The sequence below is a fragment of the Toxotes jaculatrix genome, chromosome 1, assembly GCF_017976425.1.
Source record: "Toxotes jaculatrix isolate fToxJac2 chromosome 1, fToxJac2.pri, whole genome shotgun sequence".
In the NCBI taxonomy this organism is placed as follows: Eukaryota; Metazoa; Chordata; class Actinopteri; family Toxotidae; genus Toxotes; species Toxotes jaculatrix.
The window spans coordinates 14611018-14633764 of NC_054394.1; the positions used below are offsets into that span (position 1 = coordinate 14611018).

General features: G+C 38.2%; 2 protein-coding genes across 2 annotated transcripts; both read right to left on the reverse strand.

Annotated features, from left to right (window-relative positions):
• Nucleotides 1-95: 95 nt before the first annotated feature.
• Nucleotides 96-9931, reverse strand: LOC121180883 (globoside alpha-1,3-N-acetylgalactosaminyltransferase 1-like). Its single transcript, XM_041036566.1, has 11 exons — nucleotides 9629-9931; nucleotides 6941-6982; nucleotides 6528-6638; nucleotides 5975-6007; nucleotides 5225-5359; nucleotides 4982-5090; nucleotides 3027-3140; nucleotides 2677-2793; nucleotides 2415-2545; nucleotides 1969-2046; nucleotides 96-1123 (listed from the first exon to the last, which is right to left on the reverse strand). The coding sequence occupies exons 1-11, from the start codon at nucleotides 9691-9693 to the stop codon at nucleotides 976-978; spliced, it is 1083 nt and encodes a 360-aa protein (XP_040892500.1). The 5' UTR covers nucleotides 9694-9931; the 3' UTR covers nucleotides 96-975.
• Nucleotides 9932-13870: 3939 nt separating this feature from the next.
• On the reverse strand, nucleotides 13871-21090 carry LOC121181365 (globoside alpha-1,3-N-acetylgalactosaminyltransferase 1-like). The gene is made up of 11 exons (XM_041037300.1): nucleotides 20959-21090; nucleotides 19643-19684; nucleotides 19295-19366; nucleotides 18280-18312; nucleotides 16883-17017; nucleotides 16585-16693; nucleotides 15696-15809; nucleotides 15278-15394; nucleotides 15036-15169; nucleotides 14636-14713; nucleotides 13871-14088 (listed from the first exon to the last, which is right to left on the reverse strand). Exons 1-11 carry the CDS (start codon nucleotides 21021-21023, stop codon nucleotides 13941-13943), a joined length of 1047 nt encoding a protein of 348 aa, XP_040893234.1. The 5' UTR covers nucleotides 21024-21090; the 3' UTR covers nucleotides 13871-13940.
• Between the last annotated feature and the right edge of the window lie 1657 nt (nucleotides 21091-22747).

Genomic DNA, 22747 nt, shown 5'->3' on the forward strand with positions numbered 1-22747 from the left:
CTAATTCTGATCTTGGAGGATCATGTAGGAACATGCACTGCACATTAAAAGTCAAACCTAAACCCAATGGAAGAAAGGCACAGACAAATTCAGACTTCAGAGTCACATGTGAGTACATTTCCAGTCAATATTGAATAATACAGTGCACACGACAACAACAATAACAACAACAAATAATAATAATAATAATAATAATTCCTTCAGTTACAATAGGGCTTTGCACAAATTTTGTGCTCATGCCCTAAAAACAACAAAAAGAAAATGTACACAATATAAAGGTAATATACTGTAAATCCCACAGAATTCAGATAATGCAGATGTACTAAAACAACCCTAGGGGGCACTGTGAGCCCTTATTTTTACATCTTAGAAAAGAAAGGAAAATGAAGATAATAGGTGACTCAAAGTCTAAGGATGTTTACAGGCATAAAAACGTTTACAGGTATAAAAAAAAATGGGTGAGGTAAAGGTGAAGAACTCCACAGCACAAAGTACATGTGACATTTCTTCCACTGTTTTGATTGATTACAACACCATGTTGTATTATCATGCATGTGCTTTACCATGGCCATTTACATTTACCACAGAAAAGGTTTGATCATATCATAGTTTTTGATCTTTTGCATTGGTACTATTGACACCTGCAGTTTATTTTAACTTGCTTGAACTGCTGACCCAACAGAACCTAACAAATTCAATATTTTTTAAATGGCCATGCCATAAAACTTCCACATGTAGTTTGCTTTTAAATGCTGGGCATAAAGTTTATCATAAATCTCTGCAGCGACCAAGACCAAATCCATTTATGTTAGTATTTTTTTTTTTTTTAATCTTTCATTTATACCTCTGAGTACACAAAATATAAAACAGACAAAGCAAGTCATACCAACTATCCCAATTATTATAATTATTATTACTATTATTATTTTTTGTGTGAAGAAGATTCTCTGTCTTGAATATTGAATTGACTCAACATCAGTGTCCACCATTGGGCCGAACTTCTTCATAGTTCTTAACCAGCTGGGAGATCCTGACCACTTTGATGTCTTCTGGTACCTGATCATAGTCTGACCACAGGTACTCTGGAGACAGCACCTTGGTTGGTTTGTTGTACAGCAGGTACCTGCATGACAGAGAGAGACAGGCAGATGTGTTATGTGTGTTCTGTTTTAGTTTTTGACAGCCATCTTGGGCCGTATTTAAGCAGGTATTGTATAGTTGCTTGTGAGCAGTGACATAGGCAGAGGTATAAATCAGTATATGTACATTCTATATCAAAATTTGAGGGCGCAGTACGTTAAGAGTGCGACTTTGGACTTTGAACCAGATCGGCCTGAGATCGGAGGGTCGTGGGTTCAATCCCTTGACCAAGCGCAAAAAAACGGATACAGTGGTGGTGAAGGAGACGCGCCTCCCCTGCCTCTGCGACCATGGATGTGGTGCCCCTGAGCAAGGCACAGATTCACCCCAGTTCCCCGGGCGCCTCACTAGGCAGCCCCCTGCCCCAGCATCTGTATTGCATGTGCATTCTTGTGTGTGTGTTTCGTTCATTTGGTGTGGGTAAAATGCAGAGAGTAATTTCCCCAGGAGGGATCAATAAAGTAATTTAAAAAATAATAAAAGGCACAGCCCTGACACTGAGACAACCCATTGTGTGAGTACTTTTACTTTAAAAATTAGTAATAAGTAACTTAGTACTTTTATGTAAGTAAGTACTTTTAAGTAAGATTCTTGATGTAGTACTTCCACTTAAACTTGAGTAAATGTTTTGCGGGATATTTGTACTTTTACTTAAGTACTAAGCTTCAGTACTTCCTCCACCACTGTTAATAGACAAAAATTACAATGTGAGTATTAGCAGTATGTTGAGTTCTTACTGACAAACCTGACTGGAAAACAACAACAACAGAGAAAGAAAAAATTGTGTGCAAAGCTTTGAACATGAGGGAATGAACTGTGGCACTCTACCTGTTGAGGTGACTCTCTTCCTGCCACACAGCTTCAATCTTATTCTTGGCATCCTCCTCCGACATCTCGTAACAATACCTGATAAGATAAAAAGAGGCAGAACTGTGAGACAAGACACTCTTGGCTGCTTGAGAGAAATTTCATTTTTGAAGTCATTTGAAAAAGAGGGTAATGGAAGAAACAAAACTTGGTAAATTAGTTGATCATTAAGAGGTGTGCATAACTGTCACCTATGTGGCAAAATGTTAGAAAGACACTGAATGCAGTAGTAAGTAAGGGTTTTAGAAATGTACGGTTGCGAAGGCCAAGGTTTTTACCTTTTCAGTATTGAAATGCCCTCATTATTCTGAGCCTTCACTCTGCCCTTATATCTCTTTCCATTGTACAATGTCTTTTAATTATAAACAGCATGAAAATAACTTAAGAGAAAATTTGGTTTTGGTTACTTGACTAGCTGGTACATCTCCTCCAGGTATCCACCCCAGACAGCAGCAGTGTAGTAGAAGTCTCCTTGACCGGCAGGAATGTAAGCTTTGGACTGGGGCCGACGCTCATATGGAAACTTATCCCTTTCTGACTGTGATCAGAAAACAAGGCAATGTAATTAGCACAATAACTGCATAACAATTCTGTGAATTATAATTATACATTATATTATAATGAACATAAAATAACTGAAAATAATTAAACTGTAGGAGAAAGTAAAACCTTGTAGTAGCCACGGTGAAGCACAGCAGCTAGCTGGCTGAGAGACTCGGCTCCAAAGCGATTGTGGAAGACGCTGTCAATGTCCATCATAAAAAGATAATCTGCTTCCTTACGGATCTGAAAACATGGCAGACAAGATGTAGGAGATGTAAATGCATAATGGAGAGACTCAATTAGATAAAAGAAGATGTGGCTAAACAGTATACCCTATAAGTGATATTTCAGAATACCACTTTAATTTTTATGCGCCTTAGTGAGTGCAGAATCCTTTGTTATTTTTCTTTGTAAGAACCACTAAGATGATATAGCTTTAGTTATTATTTCACTGTTTTGCACATTTCACTTCTTACCTGTTTGTCAATGGTGATGGTGGCATATTTCATCCTGCCGAGTACGACATCCTGCCAGCGGTTGGCGCTAGGGACACTGACAATTGAGATCTTCCGGCCTTTACCGAGTTCAATCTGATCAGTAAATTAAAAAAAATACATGAATAAAATAAATGAATTTGAAATATCATATTCTAGCAGCATTCAGTCACAGTATATAAATATAAAAGTCATCAGGACAAGAAGTTTCAATGATAAAGTGCCACAATGATTTAATAGCTAATTTGTAGCTGAAACAGGATGTTGAGGCAAAATAATGTGTCAAAAACATAAAGTGCAAAAAAAAAAAAGAAAAACTGCAGAAGTTCAAAGATCTTTGAGTACATTTTGAGGAGTTCAGAAAAATTCTGGACTAAAAGTTAATCCATTATAAAATATTTTTTAATATACGCAAAGTATCAGTTCAAACCTTCAACAGCATCTAAAACTGTGCAAATTTCTTGGAGGTTAAAAAAGCAGTAGGTTGATTTTGAAGCAAAGGCAGCCAAACGCACAGTGTAAATTTTTAATCAAAAGAATACAAAAGAATTACTTTTTTTTTTTTTAAAAAGCGATTTTGTTCATTTATACTGTGCTGTTTTCTTTCCAAGACTTCCAAGACTGTTGTTAAAAGCTTAGTAAATCTCCCCAACAAAATCACAATGTGCCCCGCCCCCCGTTGAAAGTAACAGAGCTAGACCTTCCCTCCTACGCACTGAGAGCAAAATAAACGAGTCAGTGCTTGCTGAAGTACCAAGACACTAAAAATATTATCACGTGGTATTTGTTGTTAAATGGTACATGTTCATGTGTTTAGCAGCGCCAAGCCTAAAACTACTTTTATACATATTAACCAACAAAAAAAGGCTTAAAACCTTCCTCTTTGACAAAGCTTTTAGTTAGTTGTAGTTATAGCTTTAGTTAATATTATGAGTAAACCTATAGTTAGTTACAGTTATAGCTATAGATATTGTTATATTTATTGATAAAGCCCATAGGAGGGCTGGAGCAGGTAACTCATCCCTTAGTTATGCTACTATAGGTCTAGGCTGCCAGGGGATGTCTGCACACCTCACCTCTTTATTGTCTACAGTTGTCCATTTTTAGCACATTATTATGCTTAATTTTCCACTCTGCTTAGGATACATACATACATTTATATTAATATTTCATTCCAGCTATAATGCACATAATTTCCAATTTTGCCTATGTACTCTGTTTATTATTATAACTGTAATCTGCCGAGCACACAGTATGCATTACTGTTCTATAACTGTTCTATAATTTTATCAAAATGATATTTTTAATGTTAAGATATAATTATTATTTTTATCCATGAATTTTCAGATTTACCATTTTACAGAAAAAAAAAAGACATTATTAAAACATTATTAAATTAAATTTATTAAATTAAATTTAAAAAAATTAAAAATAAATTATAATTTCTTGATTAAGATGTCAAATTATAGTGATTTGCATTCCTGAACAGAAAAAAATATTTTAGTGGTTGAATATCATGCTTGATTTTTCTTTTTTTGTCTTTGGTTTCCATTATTATGTGTGAAAAAGGACTATTTAGTTGTTTCTGTTTGTAATTTGCCAAATAAATAACAATAACATTTTTAGTTTTAAACAAGTTTTTGAAAGATTTCTAAAATATTTATGTTTTCTCGTTTTTATTCCAGGTGACCTAATAAATTTGTTAAGCACTGTATGTCCTTCTCCTCCTTCTATCTCCTTTTCCTCCAGCACTCAGCCAGGCCATGGGCAGGAGGGTCCCCCCCTTTTCTGTTCAAGGTTTCTTCCTGTTAAAAGGGAGTTGCTAAGTGCTTGCTCTGGGGTCAAGCTCTGAGTCTCTGTAAAGCTCCTTGAGACAATTTTGATTGTGGACAGAGCTACATAAATAAAATTGAAATAAAAAATTGTATTGAACTCACTTTTGGAACATCTTTTTCATTGTCTGTGAAGATGTAGTAAGTGACCCTGAAGTCAACAAGAAAGTACTTTTCACCTGACTCCAGGAAGCCCTTCAGGAAACGGGTGTATCTGTACAGGTGGAAAAAAGCAAACCAGAAGCATAATCAGTTAATAGGAGACAAGACCAGATTAGATTTTAGCTTCAAGCAGTGGGCCAGGTCAAACTTCACTCCCATAATGTCTTGTAAAACCTGTGTACCTACTTGCCAACAGCAAACACCACCACAGCGATTCTTGGGTCCATTTTTTTATAGATGGCATCAATAACCACTGGATCAAAGGTTCCCTCCCAAACCAGAGGAGCATTCCAGTTTGTCACTGGGTTTATATCAGTGCGTCTGGGGAGAACAAAAAAATTGTCAAAGGGCAACGTGTTCAGATGTCTTATTTTGTCCACAGAGAGCCAGAGTGTTCTGTGCACAAAGAAGAGGTGCAGCTGAGAGGTGGAATTTGTTCGAGTTACAAAGCACAGATCATTTAGAATATAATGTTAGACCTAATAGTAGCTATTATAATGTTATGTGGTAGTCATTACATGAAGATGCATATACTTCATATAATGAAATATAAATCAGTATAAACAAATCATTTGAAATGTCTGTGAAATTTCCTCATTATTTTTTAACCTCATTAGAGTTTGTGTTCTCATGCACCTGCAATATTTAGACTTGAGCTCACTTCTAAAGCTGCTCAAATAATTTTTAAAAATATACTAACTGCAAATGAAATAACTTCATGTAATGTGAGAGGGGTCACCTGTAGTGGCATCAGCCCTTTGCTATTGTATCTGCTCCATCAGGTGCATTCTTGATGCACTCAATGGACACTGAATAATTAAGTTAAATGGCTTAAAATGTGTGATAACTGTTCCAAAGTGAGATACACAGCATCCAGGTTATTATGTATAAGTTTTACACAGCAGAATAATGTAATATCTGTTTTCAGTAGCTTACCCTTTATGTGGGCTTGGCTGAGCATATGCCAATCTGGGAAAGAAAAGCAAAGATCATCTCAAATTTAAACAAAACTCAAATTTAACTAATTCGACCAGAGGCACATACAGGGGTAAATACAACACAAAAAGATAACATGTACAGAAAATACACAAAGTAAAACAATATACAATAAAGACAGATACTAATAACAGCAATTCATAAAAAAAAAAAAGAAATGCATCCCAGCAACAGACAGGTATAGACGAGAAGGTTGGCAGCATGAAGAGCAACATTTTGTCTGTTTTGTTTTTGCACTGGTGGAGTAAGTAACAAGCAAAGCTGGAACACCTGTGCTTCTTCCTCTTTATGTACTTTGTTTTTTTTTACACTTTTATGATCTCATGCAAGTTCTTGCATTATTCATTATGTTTTAAGAGAAGTGATATTATGGAAATGTTTTATAACATAGAGAGAGAGAGAAAACAAACTAGAGCCACACCAAGTGTAAATGGGCAGCTGTATTTGAACCAGCTGTTCCGCTCTGTTAGTCAAAAGAAAAGTGGATCCTCACCCAGTTTGCATTTTAAGGTCTCCAATAATCCACCTGCTGTTGTCTGTGCAATGTTTTTCCTCTATATCCTTCACCTGTGGCTCAGGGTTATTGTCACATGGCTGGCAAAAGCTTAAAACAGAAACACACAACATTTATTAATAATTTGACAGGGTGGAATCAATGAAATTGATAACAAAATAATTAAAAAAGAAATTGTTATAATATGAAACCTCCTGGAATGGTTGGGTGGAGACAGAATTAGTAACTTTCACTGTGTATAATTTAATTTAAAAGTTTGACATTAGCTTTTGCTCGTACCCTTTCTTGAGTTGCCAGTTCAGTTGATTTAACTCCTTTATTGAATTATTAGTTTCATGCTCTGTAACATGCATTTGAGTTGATACATCCTCTCTCTCTTAAAGAAACCTTACCTTAAGGATGACATGTTATATCCTGAGTAGATATAGACGGCTCTGTGAAGATACACAGGTCTGGGTTAAACAGTGTACAACAAAGAAATACAGTTCTTTTCTGTCTTTCTTCTTTCTTTAGCTACATGTAGTTTATTGTGCTTTAGCATTGATGTTAGCATATTTTGGAGTGATGACAATAGAAAAAATATCCTATTTGACAGATTATATTTATGAGATTACAATAATTCATGTTCAGTAAATGCTTCTATGGTTTGGTGGTCTGGTCTGGTGTTAGAGGAGTAGCCTAGTGAGTATTGATTTTATTTATTTAACAGTATTGCTGAATAGTATTAGGCATTGATGTAATAAGTTATATGTTTGTCTCTATTTTTGACTTGCCTTTTGCCAGTTTGGGGCTCCATATATTCTGAAATACATTTTGGAATGCAGATCAGATAATGCAATTAGTTACTAGTGAGCTAGCCACAGCTGAGTAAACTAGTTAACCTAGTTCAGTTTAACCTTCTTTGCCTAAACTAAATATCAGTAAGGGTAGACAGCACAATACCACTTATTCTTCTTCTTCTTCTTCTTCTTCTTCTTCTTCTTCTTCTTCTTCTTCTTATTATTATTATTATTATTATTATTATTATTATTATTATTAAGGGGGGTGTTTTTGCCCAAAAAAAAATAGCATAAAAAACAGGTACGTCTTGTTTTTGGAGAAAAGCCTCTTCCTTTATTTACGTGTGGAAGAAAAGACTGGTCTGATAAACGACACGTGACAGATGATCCACCAAAGCCAGGCGGTCTCTACGCAAGAGAGAGAGAGGGAGCGGAGGTATCCCTCAGGCCATGAATCGCGGTCAGTCTGTCTGTCCCCGCTAACCTATCTAAGGCAGTGCGTCTCTTGTTTGCCGGCCACCTCCAGAGCTGTAAACAGCGACTCTGTGACTGACAAAAATGAGAGTGAAACGCACCTATTCGTTACGTTTGATAAAAGCCAACAGGCAGCGAGCTGCAGTCTTTACAAACTGCAGCTCGTACATGGATATTGTCTATAACCACGTCGTGAATGAACATGCCTTCACATGCTCGATATGAAACTCGCGCTTTCCAGCAGCAACCTCTGTGGGGAGCGGGCCTAGACAAAGATATGGGCGTGATGGCACTGTCAATGGGCTCACATAACTTTAAAACGAGACAATTATTTTTAGATTACCTAACCTCTCACTGGAACTCTGGACTAATGCAAGGTGGAAGAACATTTCTTTCCAATAGATCTGGTATACAAGATTCTGAATTTACCTGATCTGCCATCAAATTAGATGACTGCCTTTGAGCTGCTTTACCTTTCTCTGTGAGACAAACCTGGAGGAACTCTATCCTAACCTTTCAATAGCCCTAACAATCACATTCACCTTGCCAGTAACACTAGCTTCAGCAGAGAGGAACCTTTCAAAATTAAAGGTCATCAAAAGCTACCTGAGTTCTGGTCATCGTCAGTATAAATCTGGATTGGATAATTACATTTACTGCAAGTTCTAATTTATGATAGTGTTTATGATATTTATGATAGCCATTTATTTTAAGACTATATAACGAGATTTCATCTCGTACATGTGAAAAAGATGTATAACGACAAAAAAGGCCTTCTATTCTATTCTGTTCTATTCTATAGTAAATATTCCAATCAATATATATTGTTTGTATATATCTCAAAATGTTCTTTATAGGTCTGCTTCTTCCTAAACCGACAGGTTGAACGAACAGTTGCAAAGGAGGGAGGATAATAGTGGGCGGACGGTGGTGTCAGGTGTGACAATGGAAAATGGTTTACATGTCTTACAAATCAGATAGGAGGGACACTTTGCATAGGGCCACAGGGAAGTCAGGACTGGTTGTTCAGGGTTTATCCCACACATAAAGGACAAGCAAAACCAAACCCAAACAAAACTCAAGTGCTCTAAATCCATGCCATGTAGAGTTTACTTTTTATTTTTTAATCTAAGTGTTGAAATACTGTCAACACATTTAGTGTATTCAGTAACATCTACTGAATGGGTCCAGCAGTGGGTTCTAAAGAACAGACGTTTTGGTGTAGGAGCTGGCCATTTGGTGATGTTAGCAGACTCCATTTATAATTTAAGGTTAGCTAGTGTTGCACACTGCCCTGTCGAGTGGGGGAGGGAGGGAAGGGAGGCATTCAGGCACAGCACCTGAGAGCCAGGCATAAACATACACAGTTGGTGTTCACAGTCCACATGCCTTGACAGGCAAATGAGAAAATCAGGGAAGGTCTCATTTTTTTAAGTTGCACAATCTGTTCACACATTTGCAATAAAAAAAAAAACATTGAATACATGTAAATTGCTTCGCATTCTTTTATATTGTACCTTTAATCTTATGTTGTTGTCATTGTCTAAATTACACAAATCCTACCAGGACATTTTAAAAACAAACGTAGTACATTGATGAACACAATTAAATGTAGCACAATATTTAACCTAATTTTATATGTTACCATGAGTCATATTTACAAATTTAGAAATTACAGTTTGTTATAATCTGTAAATTTAATTGTCATTCCCTTCTTATTAACACTGCTTGTTACAGTCATTTGATATATTTTCTTCTGTTAGCCTTAACCAGCAGAATCTACTGTGGAAAAAAAAAAACTCTTATTATTAAAGGTAAAAGACTTACCCCAAAAGGACGAGAAGAAAGACAGAAATGACCAAAATATGGGTCCTGGAAATGTATCGCAACATATTTATTCCTTGTCTAATGTATAGTCTATGGTCTGAGCAGACTAGATCTGTAACTGACTCTGAATACTTCAGAACTTAAAACAGAACTTAAAACAAACAAAAACAACAGAGTTTAAACTAAACAAAAAGCATTTGCTGATGGCTCAGTTCCAATATAACCTAACCTAAAAGAGAAGCAGTGCATGAAGCATGTCCAAAACCTGCCACACAGGTGGAGGTTCAACTGAGTATGAAGTAAAATTAAGCAGGATCTAAGAGGAAGGGAGGGGAGGGAGGTAGCTCAGGGTTGGACTGACATCACTGTCAGGAAGCTGCATAAAATGGCACGTAAATGAACTGAAGGGTGCAGTCATGAGAGTAAAGTGAGCACTTATCCCCCAGGACTGTCTCTTTCTGAAATCCATTCTCCCCCCATTGATACTACGAAAGGAGGCCCCAGGGCTCATTTGCACCCCCCACCCCTCTCACTGATACCTGCTGACCCTGCTCAAATCTCACCCCCGCCCCAAATGCCTTGCCCTGCCACGTCCTCCACTCCCCACTCCTCATGCTGGATTTCACATCATGGCCAAGCAGGTGAAAGGAGACCTGGAGAGGCTTCATCAGGACAAGCCTGCTGAACCTGATGGCAGTAACTGTCACAACATAGCATGAATTGCTGAAGGCAATTTATGACACTGGAGTGTCATTTTTCTGAGGCAAAACTTGCAGAGCTGGTTCTGTGGCACTGTGCAACAGCACCCTCATGTCTGATGTGTCAGACGTGTAAACCATTTCCTCCCACTATTGTCCTCCTTTTTTTCGAAACAGGTTGCTCTGTTTGTTGCTCTAAAAATAAGTAGACTTAAGTAAGTGATAGAAAAACAGACTGAGATATTCTGATATTCTGATATTCAGAGATAGACAGTAATTCTAAGGGCTACTCAAAGGTTAAGACAGAGTTCTTCCAGGCTTTTCTCTCAGAGAAAGGAAAGCATCTCAAAGACAATAATGGCAGACCAGATCAATTCTGAATCTTCCCCTGGCTGAATGTTTCAACTCTGTAATACGAGGACATCACAGCAGAGTCGACCACAATGTTGAAGCAGTTGACTTCAAGGTTTTTCAGTGCATGAGTTACTGGTTTATCAGGAATCTCATATCTGAAATACTGAAAAACTTGCGGTTTCTTAGTCTTTTCTCTGTCAGAACAGCCGCCACATTCATTATCCTATACAAATACTTTTGGCTGTTTTCTAGGTCTCCGAAAAACCGGTTTATCTGCATGTAGTGAGGGATGGCCTTTCCATTTCATTGCATAGATCCACTGCCATTTCCAGCTGCATATTGAGGCAGAGGAGTGAGTTATTCGTGCAGCTTATCATTCTCAGTATCTCACACCATGCAACACAGGACAGCAAGAAGTGGTAGAACTCAACTTCCTCTTCAAGAGCTTGTGCCACCACTTTGGCCACAGCATTGCTGACTGTCTGTCACGCTTCCAGTAATGTCTCCTGAAGATCAGAAGCCCAATACCTGTCTGCATGGACACTTTGGAGCGTACTCTCCCATCTTGGGTCACTCCAGGGCCTCATGGATATGGCCTCAGAAAAAACAGTTTCTCTGCATGTAGTGAGGGATGGCCTTTGCATTTCATTGCATAGATCCACTGCTATTTCCAGCTGCATATTGAGGCAGAGGAGGGAGTTATTCGTGCAGCTTATCATTCTCAGTATCTCACACCATGCAACACAGGACAGCAAGAAGTGGTAGAACTCAACTTCCTCTTCAAGAGCTTGTGCCACCACTTTGGCCACAGCATTGCTAACTGTCTGTCACGCTTCCAGTAATGTCTCCTGAAGATCAGAAACCCAATACCTGTCTGCATGGACACTTTGGAGAAGTGGTAGAACTCAACTTCCTCTTCAAGAGTGCCCCCCCAAGCTCATTCAGCTTCTCTAAGATGACAGTAGACAGATTCAAGTCTGATCAGGTACTCCTTGATCTCTGGTGAAGCCATGCTTCTCAGAATAGTGGACATTTGCTCATGCTGACTAGTATCAGGTGTACAGTCCAAAAGGATGGAGAAGTACTTTGAGTTTCTTACTTGAGTCACTATTGCTTTCACTCACAATCTGTATCAGCTCATTCTGTACATACTTTCGAAGGTAATGAGCATGTGTCTCTCCATCTCTCAGTTGTTGTCAGTAATTCAGCCTCTTGAAGGAATTTTCCATTATTTGCTTGGAAGGGTTTGTCAGATGAACCTCTGAATGCTAAGTTTCTGTCAGCCACAGACTTAGTAATACTTATGAAACATGTAAGGAAATCCCACCATCTCTGTCCTTCAGCCTCAAAAACTGTCATTTGTAATTGGTCAAGAGTCTGTCCCCAACTTAGGCACAGACCAAGTGCTCTCTACTTAATATTGTTTGTGCGTTCAGGACTACCCTCATGGTGTTTCAGAATGGCGTTGATATTTGACCTGTCATTCAAGCCTTCCTTTAAAATTTTGTGGTCTACTGTAGAAAAGAGCTTGCAGCAAAAAACAATACACAGCCCTGAGAATGAAAGCCATGGGGACAGCTGTCAAATGGGGAAAAGGTTTCTCCATGACAGCTGCCCCCACTTAAGACTTGGGACTAGTCTGCTGGGTCATTTGGTGGAGCAGCAACTGTTCTATTAGGGTCTGAAGAGTTTGTATCTGATGCTGGCTGTACACTTCTGGTTGTGCTTGTAGTTGCTGATGATCCAGCACCTCCTCTACTGACAAACTTAGGCATAGCACCTGTAAATTAACAAAGGAAAACTATTTTTATTATTATTAATGTTATGGGCAGGCTCAGGTCCATTATAAGTGCCTCTCCTGGACTTCCTATTATATGTTATTATATGTTGGATATGTTGGAATACTTTGATGGGTGTTATTTGCTGAGAGACACGCATCCATATTGCCCAGATTACCCAGCTAATCTATATTTTAAATTCAATTTTTAATCAACAATCAATGTCAATCCATTTCCTTTCATCTTGCATTAGTCCAGAGTTCTAAGTAAACCTTGACTGAGAGAATAAGTAATTAAAAATAACCAGCTGCAGTTTATAAATACTGTTCCTGTTGGCCTTTATCAAAAATGACAAATAAAACAGAGTCACCTATCTCCAGTTCCTGCGGCTCATTCTCTTGGTGGTTTTTTTCTCTCTTTGTGTGAAAGAAAAGATAGCTCTGCTTCCTCCTCTCATTGAAGTTGCTGTTATTATTGTTATTATTAGTTATTTTTATTATTATTATTATTATTATTAGTTATATTGACGCCCGCTATGACTCGACAGGGAGTAAGGACCCTTACGTAATTTGTGCAGCCCTACTCAAATTGCGTAGTGGTGCGTACAGGGTCTCCTGGCACTGACAGTAGGAAGTGACACAGTGAGAAAAAATAAGGTTTTAAACTGCCCGTCTGAAGAAAGAGAGTAGCTGTGATGTGCAGAGTGACTCCTGTTCACAACAACACAACTGGCTTTTATAATTTTCTTAATTTACAACAAAGCAGAACAACAAAAGTCATAGAAAAATAACAAGGACAAAGTCAAGAAAGTCCTTTAAATCAACCAAATCCCTTTTTCAATCAGCTCAAATTTAAATTGAGAACAACATGTAAAATCTTCTCAGCTTTTTGTCCCTATATTTTTATGGAGGTGCCATGCCATCCTTTTTATCCTTTTTTCCTGTTTTGCTTGTGAGCTGCCTAACAAGTAAATTTCCCCACTGTAGGACCAATAAAGTGTTATCTTATCTTATGCTGTGTAAGTAAATGGAAATAACTAATCAGAATGTTTACTCTCTGAATTACAAAAATTCGCCATGCATTTTGTGGACATTTTGCACAGTTCTCACAATTTCAGGGCTGTTTGAGGATTAAGACATGGTTTTAGGGTTCAGGTTAGAATTAGGTTGAGGTTGAGGTTAGGGTAAGGGGTTATATCACTGTACTATATCCAGGAGTGTTGGTGGTATGGTAAGACCAACATGTGCATGTGTTTAAACCTTTTTAATTGTCACTGTTAATCACTTTGTATTTGTATTGTATTTGTATGAGGTTGTTCTCCACAAATAAACTTAAAACAACAATAAAGCAGAAGCTCACAAATAGGTTTATGCATCATATTTTTAATGCAAGGTTTTGAACTTTGAAGGCAAGAGAGTTTACCACCATGACAAACAAGTATTATTATAGGTTCTCTGTCATGAATATTGAATTGACTCAACATCAGTGTCCACCATTGGGCCGAACTTCTTCATAGTTCTTAACAAGCTGGGAGATCCTGACCACTTTGATGTCTTCTGGTACCTTATCATAGTCCGACCACAGGTACTCTGGAGACAGCACTTTGGTTGGTTTGTTGTACAGCAGGTACCTGCATGACAGAGAGAGAGACAGGCAGATGTGTTATGTGTGTTCTGTTTTAGTTTGTGCCTCAAAAATACTGCAGATAAGATGTGAATTGTCCTCCTCTGAAAGATGACAAACTTAAGACCGTCTAACCAATTATTTTAAGAAAACAAAAATGTGACAAAGATTAGCAGATAAAGAAAAAAACTGTAAATAGAAAATAACAATAAGATAAGATAAGATACATCTTTATTCGTCCCACAATGGGGAAGTTACATTACATTACATTTCAGCAGCAAAGAGGAAGATACAGGCACTCAGAATATACATATAATATACGTTTATAAAAATATAAAGACTCCAGATTTACCTTTAGAAAAATAAATACTATATAACAAGACCATTTACACAGTGTGAGCAGTAGAGAAAAAAATGCTGTACATATTGCAATGTGAGTATTAGCAGTATGTTGAGTTCTCAGAGAAAAGTGACTGGAAAACAACAACAATAGAGAAACAAAGAAACTTGTGTGGAAAGCTTTGAACATGAGGGAATTAACTGTGACACTCTACCTGTTGAGGTGACTCTCTTCCTGCCACACAGCTTCAATCTTATTCTTGGCATCCTCCTGCGACATCTCGTAACAGTACCTGATAAAATAAAAAGAGGCAGAACTGTGAGACAAGACACTCTTGGCTGCTTGAGAGAAATTTCATTTTTGAAGTCATTTGAAAAAGAGGGTAATGGAAGAAACAAAACTTGGTAAATTAGTTGATCATTAAGAGGTGTGCATAACTGTCACTTATGTGGCACCTATGATACAGGATTGCGAAGGCCAAGGTTTTTACCCTTCCAGTATCGAAATGCCCTCATTATTCTGAGCCCTCACTCTGCCCTTACATCTCTTTCCATTGTACATTATCTTTTAATTATAAACAGCATGAAAATAACTTAAGAGAAATTTTTGGTTACTTGACTAGCTGGTACATCTCCTCCAGGTATCCACCCCAGACAGCAGCAGTGTAGTAGTAGTCTCCTTCACCAGCAGGAATGTAAGCTTTGGACTGGGGCCGACGCTCATATGGAAAATGATCCCTGCTTGTATTCTGAGAAAAAAAAAGGAATACACCACACCACATTACATTATTATGAACATAAAATAATTGAAGGCCTTCAATAACTTAAGATAAATGCTGTAGGAGAAAGAGTAAAACCTTGTAGTAGCCACGGTGAAGCACAGCAGCTAGCTGGCTGAGAGACTCGGCTCCAAAGCGATTGTGGAAGACGCTGTCAATGTCCATCATAAAAAGATAATCTGCTTCCTTACGGATCTGAAAACATGACAGATGTAGGAGATGTAGGACAAAATGCATAATTGAGAGTCTCAATTGGATATTCTTTTATCCAATTGAGACTCTCAATTATGCAGTATAACTAATACACAGTATAACTAATAACAATATAACTTCTAAGTGATACTTAAGAGCACCATATTTTATTTTTATGCGCCTCAGTGAGTGCAGAACTCTTTGTTGTTGTTTTTCTTTGTAAGAACCTCTAAGATTTTAAGATGTTAAAGCATCAGATGCTGTAACCAGATGAAATGTCACTGACTGTCATGTCTCTTCTTACCTGTTTGTCAATGGTGATGGTGGCATATTTCATTCTGCCTAGTACGACATCCTGCCAGCGGTTGGCGCTAGGCACACTGACAATTGAGATCTTCCGGCCCTCACCAAGTTCAATCTGACCAGTAAAAATAAAGAAGTATATAAATAAATTAATAAATCCAATTGTCATCTTCCAGCAACATTGAACACACGACTTTAAGGTAAGATGTTTCTTTTTTTGTCTTGTGGTTTATTGAGTTGAGAGGAATAAACCTCACAGGCCATGTTCATTGCACGTATATTATCAGGCTGTGGCACAGACAATTCTTTCTGGTAGGCTGAATGAATTTTTGGTTTTGGTCTTTTCAGAGGATTTTACCAGTCTGGACATCTCCGGATCACAATGGTAAACTGAAAACTTTACTGATCTAAAATAAATATTATTTTAGATCAGTCGATAGCAGTCTATCAATAGTAGTCTATCGATAGCATCCTCAAACATCTGTATTATTCTGTATTATTGTGTCTCAACCAACATTCTGGCTTACCTGGCATTAGTTTACTGAAAAGCAAATTTCATCAGTAACATTTCAGTTTATATCTTTTCCTGTTACAACAAGTGCTGTAAAAAGTGTTTTTATTCATGTATAATGAATAACAATTTGCATACACTTGTCACTTTACACACACTGCACATTAATGCACAATGGACCACTGTTTGTGAAAGTGACAACAGAGATAGACCTTCACTCCTGAAACACTGAAAGCAAAGTAAACGAGAATAAACAGTCTTCGCTGCAGCACCAAGCGACCAGAAATGCTATCTTGTGGTATTAAATAGTATGTGTTCAACTGTTTAGCAGTGACAAGCCCCAAACTACTTCTATGTATATTAATCAACAACAACTCACGTTTGGAACATCTTTTTCATTGTCTGTGAAGATGTAGTAAGTGACCCTGAAGTCAACAAGGAAGTACTTTTCACCCGACTCCAGGAAGCCCTTCAGGAAACGGGTGTATCTGTACAGGTGGAAAAAAGCAAACCAGAGGCATAATGAATTAATAGAAGACAAGAGAAGACAAGACCAATAAAGTTTATGTCAGGTAGCTTTACATTTTCAGATTAAAAAAGCTTTTAGATTTTAACTTAAAGCAGTGGGCCAGGTCAAACTTCACTCCCATAATATCTTGTAAAACCTGTGTACCTACTTGCCAACAGCAAACACCACAATAGCGATTCTTGGGTCCATTTTTTTATAGATGGCATCAATAACCACTGGATCAAAGGTTCCCTCCCAAACCAGAGGAGCATTCCAGTTTGTCACTGAGTTTACATCAGTGCGTCTGGGGAGAACAAAGAAATTGTTGATTCAAACCCAGATCTTATAGCATTAAAGCAGTATATATCTTTCTACAATGTATATGAAAACAGTACTACAAAATGGAAATGATATGTCTTATTGTGTCCACACATGGCCAGATTTGTGAATTTAAGCTCACAAAAGGGCCATTCTTTAAATGGTTTGCAACATTCCTGTGGGAAAATTTTAAGTCCTATTTTGTGTGTGTGTGTGTGTGTGTGTGTGTCTGTGTCTGTGTCTGTCTGTGTGTCTGTGTGTCTGTGTGTTGTTTTTATGTGTTGTAGCCTCTGTTTGTGTGTATCCCAATAGACAAATGGCTTATTCTGAGATGCCACTCACAAAAGTAAACTTCTCTCAACTCACTGTACTTGCACCCCTTTGTGCTCCTTTGCAACCTCCGACATCTGACACTAGTGCCTTATAATCAAATAATCATGTCATCTGCTGATGTTGACAGGTGTTGAGTTGTGCTTCCTGGTCTCACTGGAATGTAGGTACACACAGCACTAATATAAAGTAAGCACTGCTGCTCTATAATTACATGAACAATATTGGGTTTCGTCAACACTGACTTCACAAATGTACATGGACTCTAGAAAATTACATAAAATGGCTGACCAGAAGCCTTTGCTTTAAATGTGTGATAACAGTACCAAAGTGAGATGTTAACATCCAGGTTGTTCTTCATTTTAATTCAATTTTATTTATATAGCTCCTTACACAATCAAAATTGTCTCAAAGCGCTTTACAGAGACCCAGAGCCTGACCCTAGAGCAAGCACTTAAGGCGGCAGTGGCAAGGAAAAACTCCCTTTTAACAGGAAGAAACCTTGAGCAGAACCTGGCTCAGATGGGGGACCCTCCTGCCAATGGCCAGGCTGGGTGAAAGGAGGAAAAGGAGGAAGGTTGGACAGCTAGGAATGGAGGAGAGAAGGAGAAGGACATGCAGCATATAGAACATAATACAAACAGGGTTGGCGATGGACAACGTTAGAGGGCCAGCATTTAGATTATAGTTAGTGAACAGTGGATACTGTGTGCTCAGCAGATTACAGTTATGATAGGAGACAGAGCACAGAAGCAAAAAGCTGTCATGATTGGTAAACATTTACATTACAGTCTGCATAGAATATTAATCCAACATTTCTCTGTAGCAGTGTGGAACATTAAACATTAGAAATGGATAATTGACAGTAAACAGCAACAGGTCAGCAGAATAATGTAATATCTGTTTTCAGTAGCTTACCCTTTATGCGTGCTTGGCTGAGCATATTTCAATCTGGGAAAGAAAAGTAAAGATCAACTCAAATGTAACTTTTTCACACAGAGGTAAATACAAAACAAAAAGATAACAGCACAGACAACACATAAAGTTAAAAAAAATAGTACAACAATACAATATATGATAATAACAACAATTCATAAAATGAACATCATCATCTCATGATGCTGTTTCTGAAATCCTGAAAAGTAGCGTGCCTTTTAACATTTTGATATCCATTTATCTGTCAGTTCCTGTTCAGGGACATCTTGGGCGTATCCCAACATGCATCAAGCAACGGACAGGTACACACAGGAAGGTTGCCAGCATGACGAGCAACATTTTTGTTGTGAGGCCCAAGTGTAAACCACTGAGCTTGAACTACCCTTGTAAAATACCCAGTAATGTGTAATCTGCTGTGTGCACTACAGAAAGCTTTTAGTTTTGTGGCAATATCCAGGGAATTGAGAACAGTAATTGAGCAGTTGATTACAGATGAGGCTTAAAGTCCCAGTGTAGTGTAGTAACCTTTGGGCAGTAAAACTGTTATAACTAACCAGCAGCAGAGGTAGAATGAGTTTGTAACATCTATCTCTTTGTGTTCTTTGTTATTTATACATTTATGATCTTGCTGCCCGGTTAGCTCAGTTGGTAGAGCACAACACTCAATTTCTCGGGATCGTGGGTTTGAGCCCCACGCCAACAACCTCTCATGGGCTCACCACAGGTGGGAGGTGCCGTAGGACTCCGGTGCATTGTTGACTGGGTGGGAGTCGCCCCCGCGACCTGGGCCCTGACCCAGATAAGTGGCAGATGATGACATGACATGACATTTATGATCTCATGCAGATTCTTGCATCACTTATTATCTGTTCTGATATTGTGGAAATATTTTATAAAAGGTAGAAAATACGAACTGAATTTACACCAAGTGTAAATGGGCAGCTGTATTTGACCCAGCTGTTCCGCTCTGTTAGTCAAATGAAAAGCGGATCCTCACCCAGTTTGCATTGTAAGGTCTCCAATCCTCCAGCCCCTGTCTGGGCAATCTTTTATGCAATACAGGCAAAGGCTTAAAAGAAAAACAAACAATATTTATTAGTAATGTGACAGGATGATTTAAAAAGAAATTGCTATAGTCTAAAACTCACTGGAATGGTTGGGTGGAGACAGAATTAATGAGTAACTTTCACTGTTTGTAATTTCATTTCAGCGTTAAACATTAGCTTTTGCTCAAACCCTTTCTTGAGTTTCCAGTTCAGTGGATTTAACTCCTTTACTGAATCATTAGTTTCACACTCTGTAACATGCATTTAAGCTGACATATCCTCTCTATCTAAAACCTTACCTTAAGGATGACATGTTATATCCTGAGTAGATATAGACAGCTCTGTGAAGATAGACAGGTATGAGTTAAACAGAGACGTGAGGAGTGTACAGCAAAGAAATACAGTTCTTTTCTTTCTTTTATTTTCTTTAGCTACATGTTGTGGTTTGTGTGTGCTTTTGCGTTGATATTAGCATATTTTGGTGGGATGACAATGGAAAAAAAATATCCTATTTCACAGACTATATTTTTTGATCAATATAAATACGAAATATTTTGTGTTCAGAAAACGCTTCCACAGTTTTCCAGTGTTAGAGGTGTAGTCTTATGGAGCCCCTGCACCAAACATGGCAGGTACAAAGACACAAAATCTGAAATGGCTCAACAAGACACTGTTGTGACTGATTGGGCTGTTTGGCTGTAGATTTCCAAACTTATAAGAATAAGGAAAGATAGATATATTCAGCAATTACTTCATTAAATATACAATATGGCCTTTGCTGTGTTATATAGTGCCCCTGCTCTTTCTCTCCGAAGCTTAATTTTTAGTAAAAGCAAAATAATTTACTCTGATGTTATTTCAGGCAAGATGTTGTGGGAAACCCAGACAGCTGTTCATTTAGGCCTTTTTTACAGTGTAGGAAAAGCACAGGTGTTACTAATGATATTAATCATGGCTCTGTTCCAGGGTTGAGCAATACGTTAAAACTTTCCATCCGGCCACTGCAAGTGCTTGCGGCATGCAAATGTGGGATCATTTTGATTTTAAAGCGAATGCAGTGCAATGTTTATCTTATCTTATCTTATTTTGCATGAGAATTTGTGAACACACCCATCCTGTTGAGCACAATATGTTATCACTGAAAGCAGTGGCCCTCCTTAATTTATTAATTATTAATTTAGTAAATGCTATATGCAATTAAATGATGGGGGTACAAAACCGAGTTTTTGGAATAGTTCTCAAATATTACTTAAGAAATTACATTGCTTTTCAGCAGCAACCGATGAAACAACAACCACTAAAGACGGCTTAGTGGTCATTTAGTCACTGTCCTGTTTTGTCAAAGATGGAAATCAGTGGAATGAGAAAGTGTATAATATGGCTCAGCTCCAGCTTCCAGTTCCTATCAGCGCACGCTTTCAAGTGGGTTTTATCACTTACTACTGCACCTGATGACTGGAACTGTCCATGAACTCAACTATGAACCAGCCAAAAATCACATTTTCAAATGATTATAGTTTTACTTCAAACATCTGTTAAATGCCATTACCCTCTCAATTACACAAATCTTACAAGAGTATTTTAAAAACGAACATTTTTTTGGTAAAAGGCTTACCCCAAAAAGATGAGAACAAAGGCAAAACTGCCCAAAATATGGGTCCGGGAAATGTAGCGCAACATATTAATTCTCTGGATAATTTATAGAAATGTGACAAAGATTATACGAAACTAAGCATTGGCTGGAGGCTCAATGTCAATATAACCTAACACAAGCAGTGCTTTAAGTATTTCCATAGCTCCAGAGCCTACCGCAGCACAGGTGAAGGTTCAACTGAGCATGAAGTAAAATCAAGCAGGGTTTAAGTGAGAGGAAAGGAGGGAGGGTGGGACTGACATCCAGTAACTTAACTGAAGGACACCATAGCCATTGCCGTAAGAGTAATGTGTGCAATAAAAACCTCACAGATACCAAAGTTTGTCAACGCAACCTCTTTCGTTTGGTCTCCAGGAGGTTGATATGAACCATATTCAGCTGAACCTGCCTCTGTGTTTCATTTTTCACAGAGAATGTGAAATCTTGTGTTGACACATCTGGCACTTTTTTTGTCAAATTCAGTGAATAATCCCTCACGGCCCACAAGCTGTCCGTTCTGTGTGTGTGCTGAAATTTACATTTTTTTTTTTTTAATCTGGTGGTTCAATGTCAATGTCTACTGGTGGCGGCGTAACCAAGCCAAGGAACATGGAGCATGAAAGTCCAGAAAGTCAAGACTTTGTCCCTTCAATTATTCGCTCATTTAACCATTAAAAAAATGTGTAATTTTCTGCCAAAACATGTCATTGCTGTTGACATCAAAAAAGGCCTATTTGTTTTGCTGTTGAGTTCACGAATAAACAAGATGCTTTCCTTCAGAATAGTTTACTCCACCTTTAAACAAACAGTATAAACAAGACGAGACCGGAGTGTTTGCCTTACACAATAGTGGGGAGTACAAAAGGGTACGTGGAAGCATGTGACTGACACAGCCTGGCCACTTCCTTAGCAACTTCCAATGTGCTGCGTGGTTACTGTGCTGTATGGCTGCCCTCCCACTATCTCCTGCTGTCACCATCGTGACTTAAACCCATCTGCACACCTGCCTCTCATCCTTTTATCAGCCACCCACTATTTGTACTGCTCCCCTTTTCCCAGTTATCTGACAAATCTCCTATTCTGTTCTGTTGCCTGAGCGTTTCAGCCATTGTTCCACGTTATTTGCTTCTCCGTTCAGGACTGTTCCCTGATTTTTTTTTTTCCCTGCCCACCTGTGTCCTTCTCGGTTTTGTTTGCTTCCACTGATTGCCTGCCCATTGCCTGCCTGCCACCAACTTCTGTCTCTGTACCAAGTAAACACATTTTGACTTCATCTCTCCTGAGTTTGAGTCTTGCTTTTGAGTGCACACAATTTGGTACAAGCTTGTACACCTTGTCCTGACACAGAAGAGACAGCCTGCTCAGTCTGAAGCACCAACACTGTGTACAATACACCGTGGCCTCAGAATAAGATCAAAAAGCAGTGTAATATCTCTCTATGTTGTGTCACAGGTAGAAGAGGAAAAGTCAATATGAATCATCTTGTGTAGTATTTAATGTTGCAGCTGTGATTCATGTTGTGTTGCAGACTTTAAAGTGATGGTTCATTTATGCTGCAGGTTTTCTATGCTCAAAGAATGTGAAGGAAACATATGGAAGAAAAACAGCATATCAGTCGCATCAAGTTAGTGTTTCTGTGTAATAAAAAAAAGGTTACAAGCTTGGCAGGTTAATGTATCAGCCTAAGGAATGTCCCATTCAGCCAACAACAGGTGATACACAGGGCGAATCTCATCTGCGATTTGATCCACTGCAGAATTAGATCGGATCC

Excerpts from the sequence above, each read along its gene's own strand:
- LOC121180883 (XM_041036566.1), bottom strand. The coding sequence starts at position 9,693 with ATGTTGCGATACATTTCCAGGACCCATATTTTGGTCATTTCTGTCTTT. Across the intron at positions 6,008-6,527 it reads GACCTTAAAATGCAAACTGG|ATTGGCATATGCTCAGCCAA; the intron begins GTGAGGATCCAC and ends TTTCTTTCCCAG. Across the intron at positions 2,546-2,676 it reads TTCACCGTGGCTACTACAAG|TCAGAAAGGGATAAGTTTCC; the intron begins GTTTTACTTTCT and ends TTCTGATCACAG.
- LOC121181365 (XM_041037300.1), bottom strand. The coding sequence starts at position 21,023 with ATGTTGCGCTACATTTCCCGGACCCATATTTTGGGCAGTTTTGCCTTT. Across the intron at positions 19,367-19,642 it reads TATAACATGTCATCCTTAAG|CCTTTGCCTGTATTGCATAA; the intron begins GTAAGGTTTTAG and ends TTTTCTTTTAAG. Across the intron at positions 15,810-16,584 it reads ATGAAAAAGATGTTCCAAAC|ATTGAACTTGGTGAGGGCCG; the intron begins GTGAGTTGTTGT and ends TTTACTGGTCAG.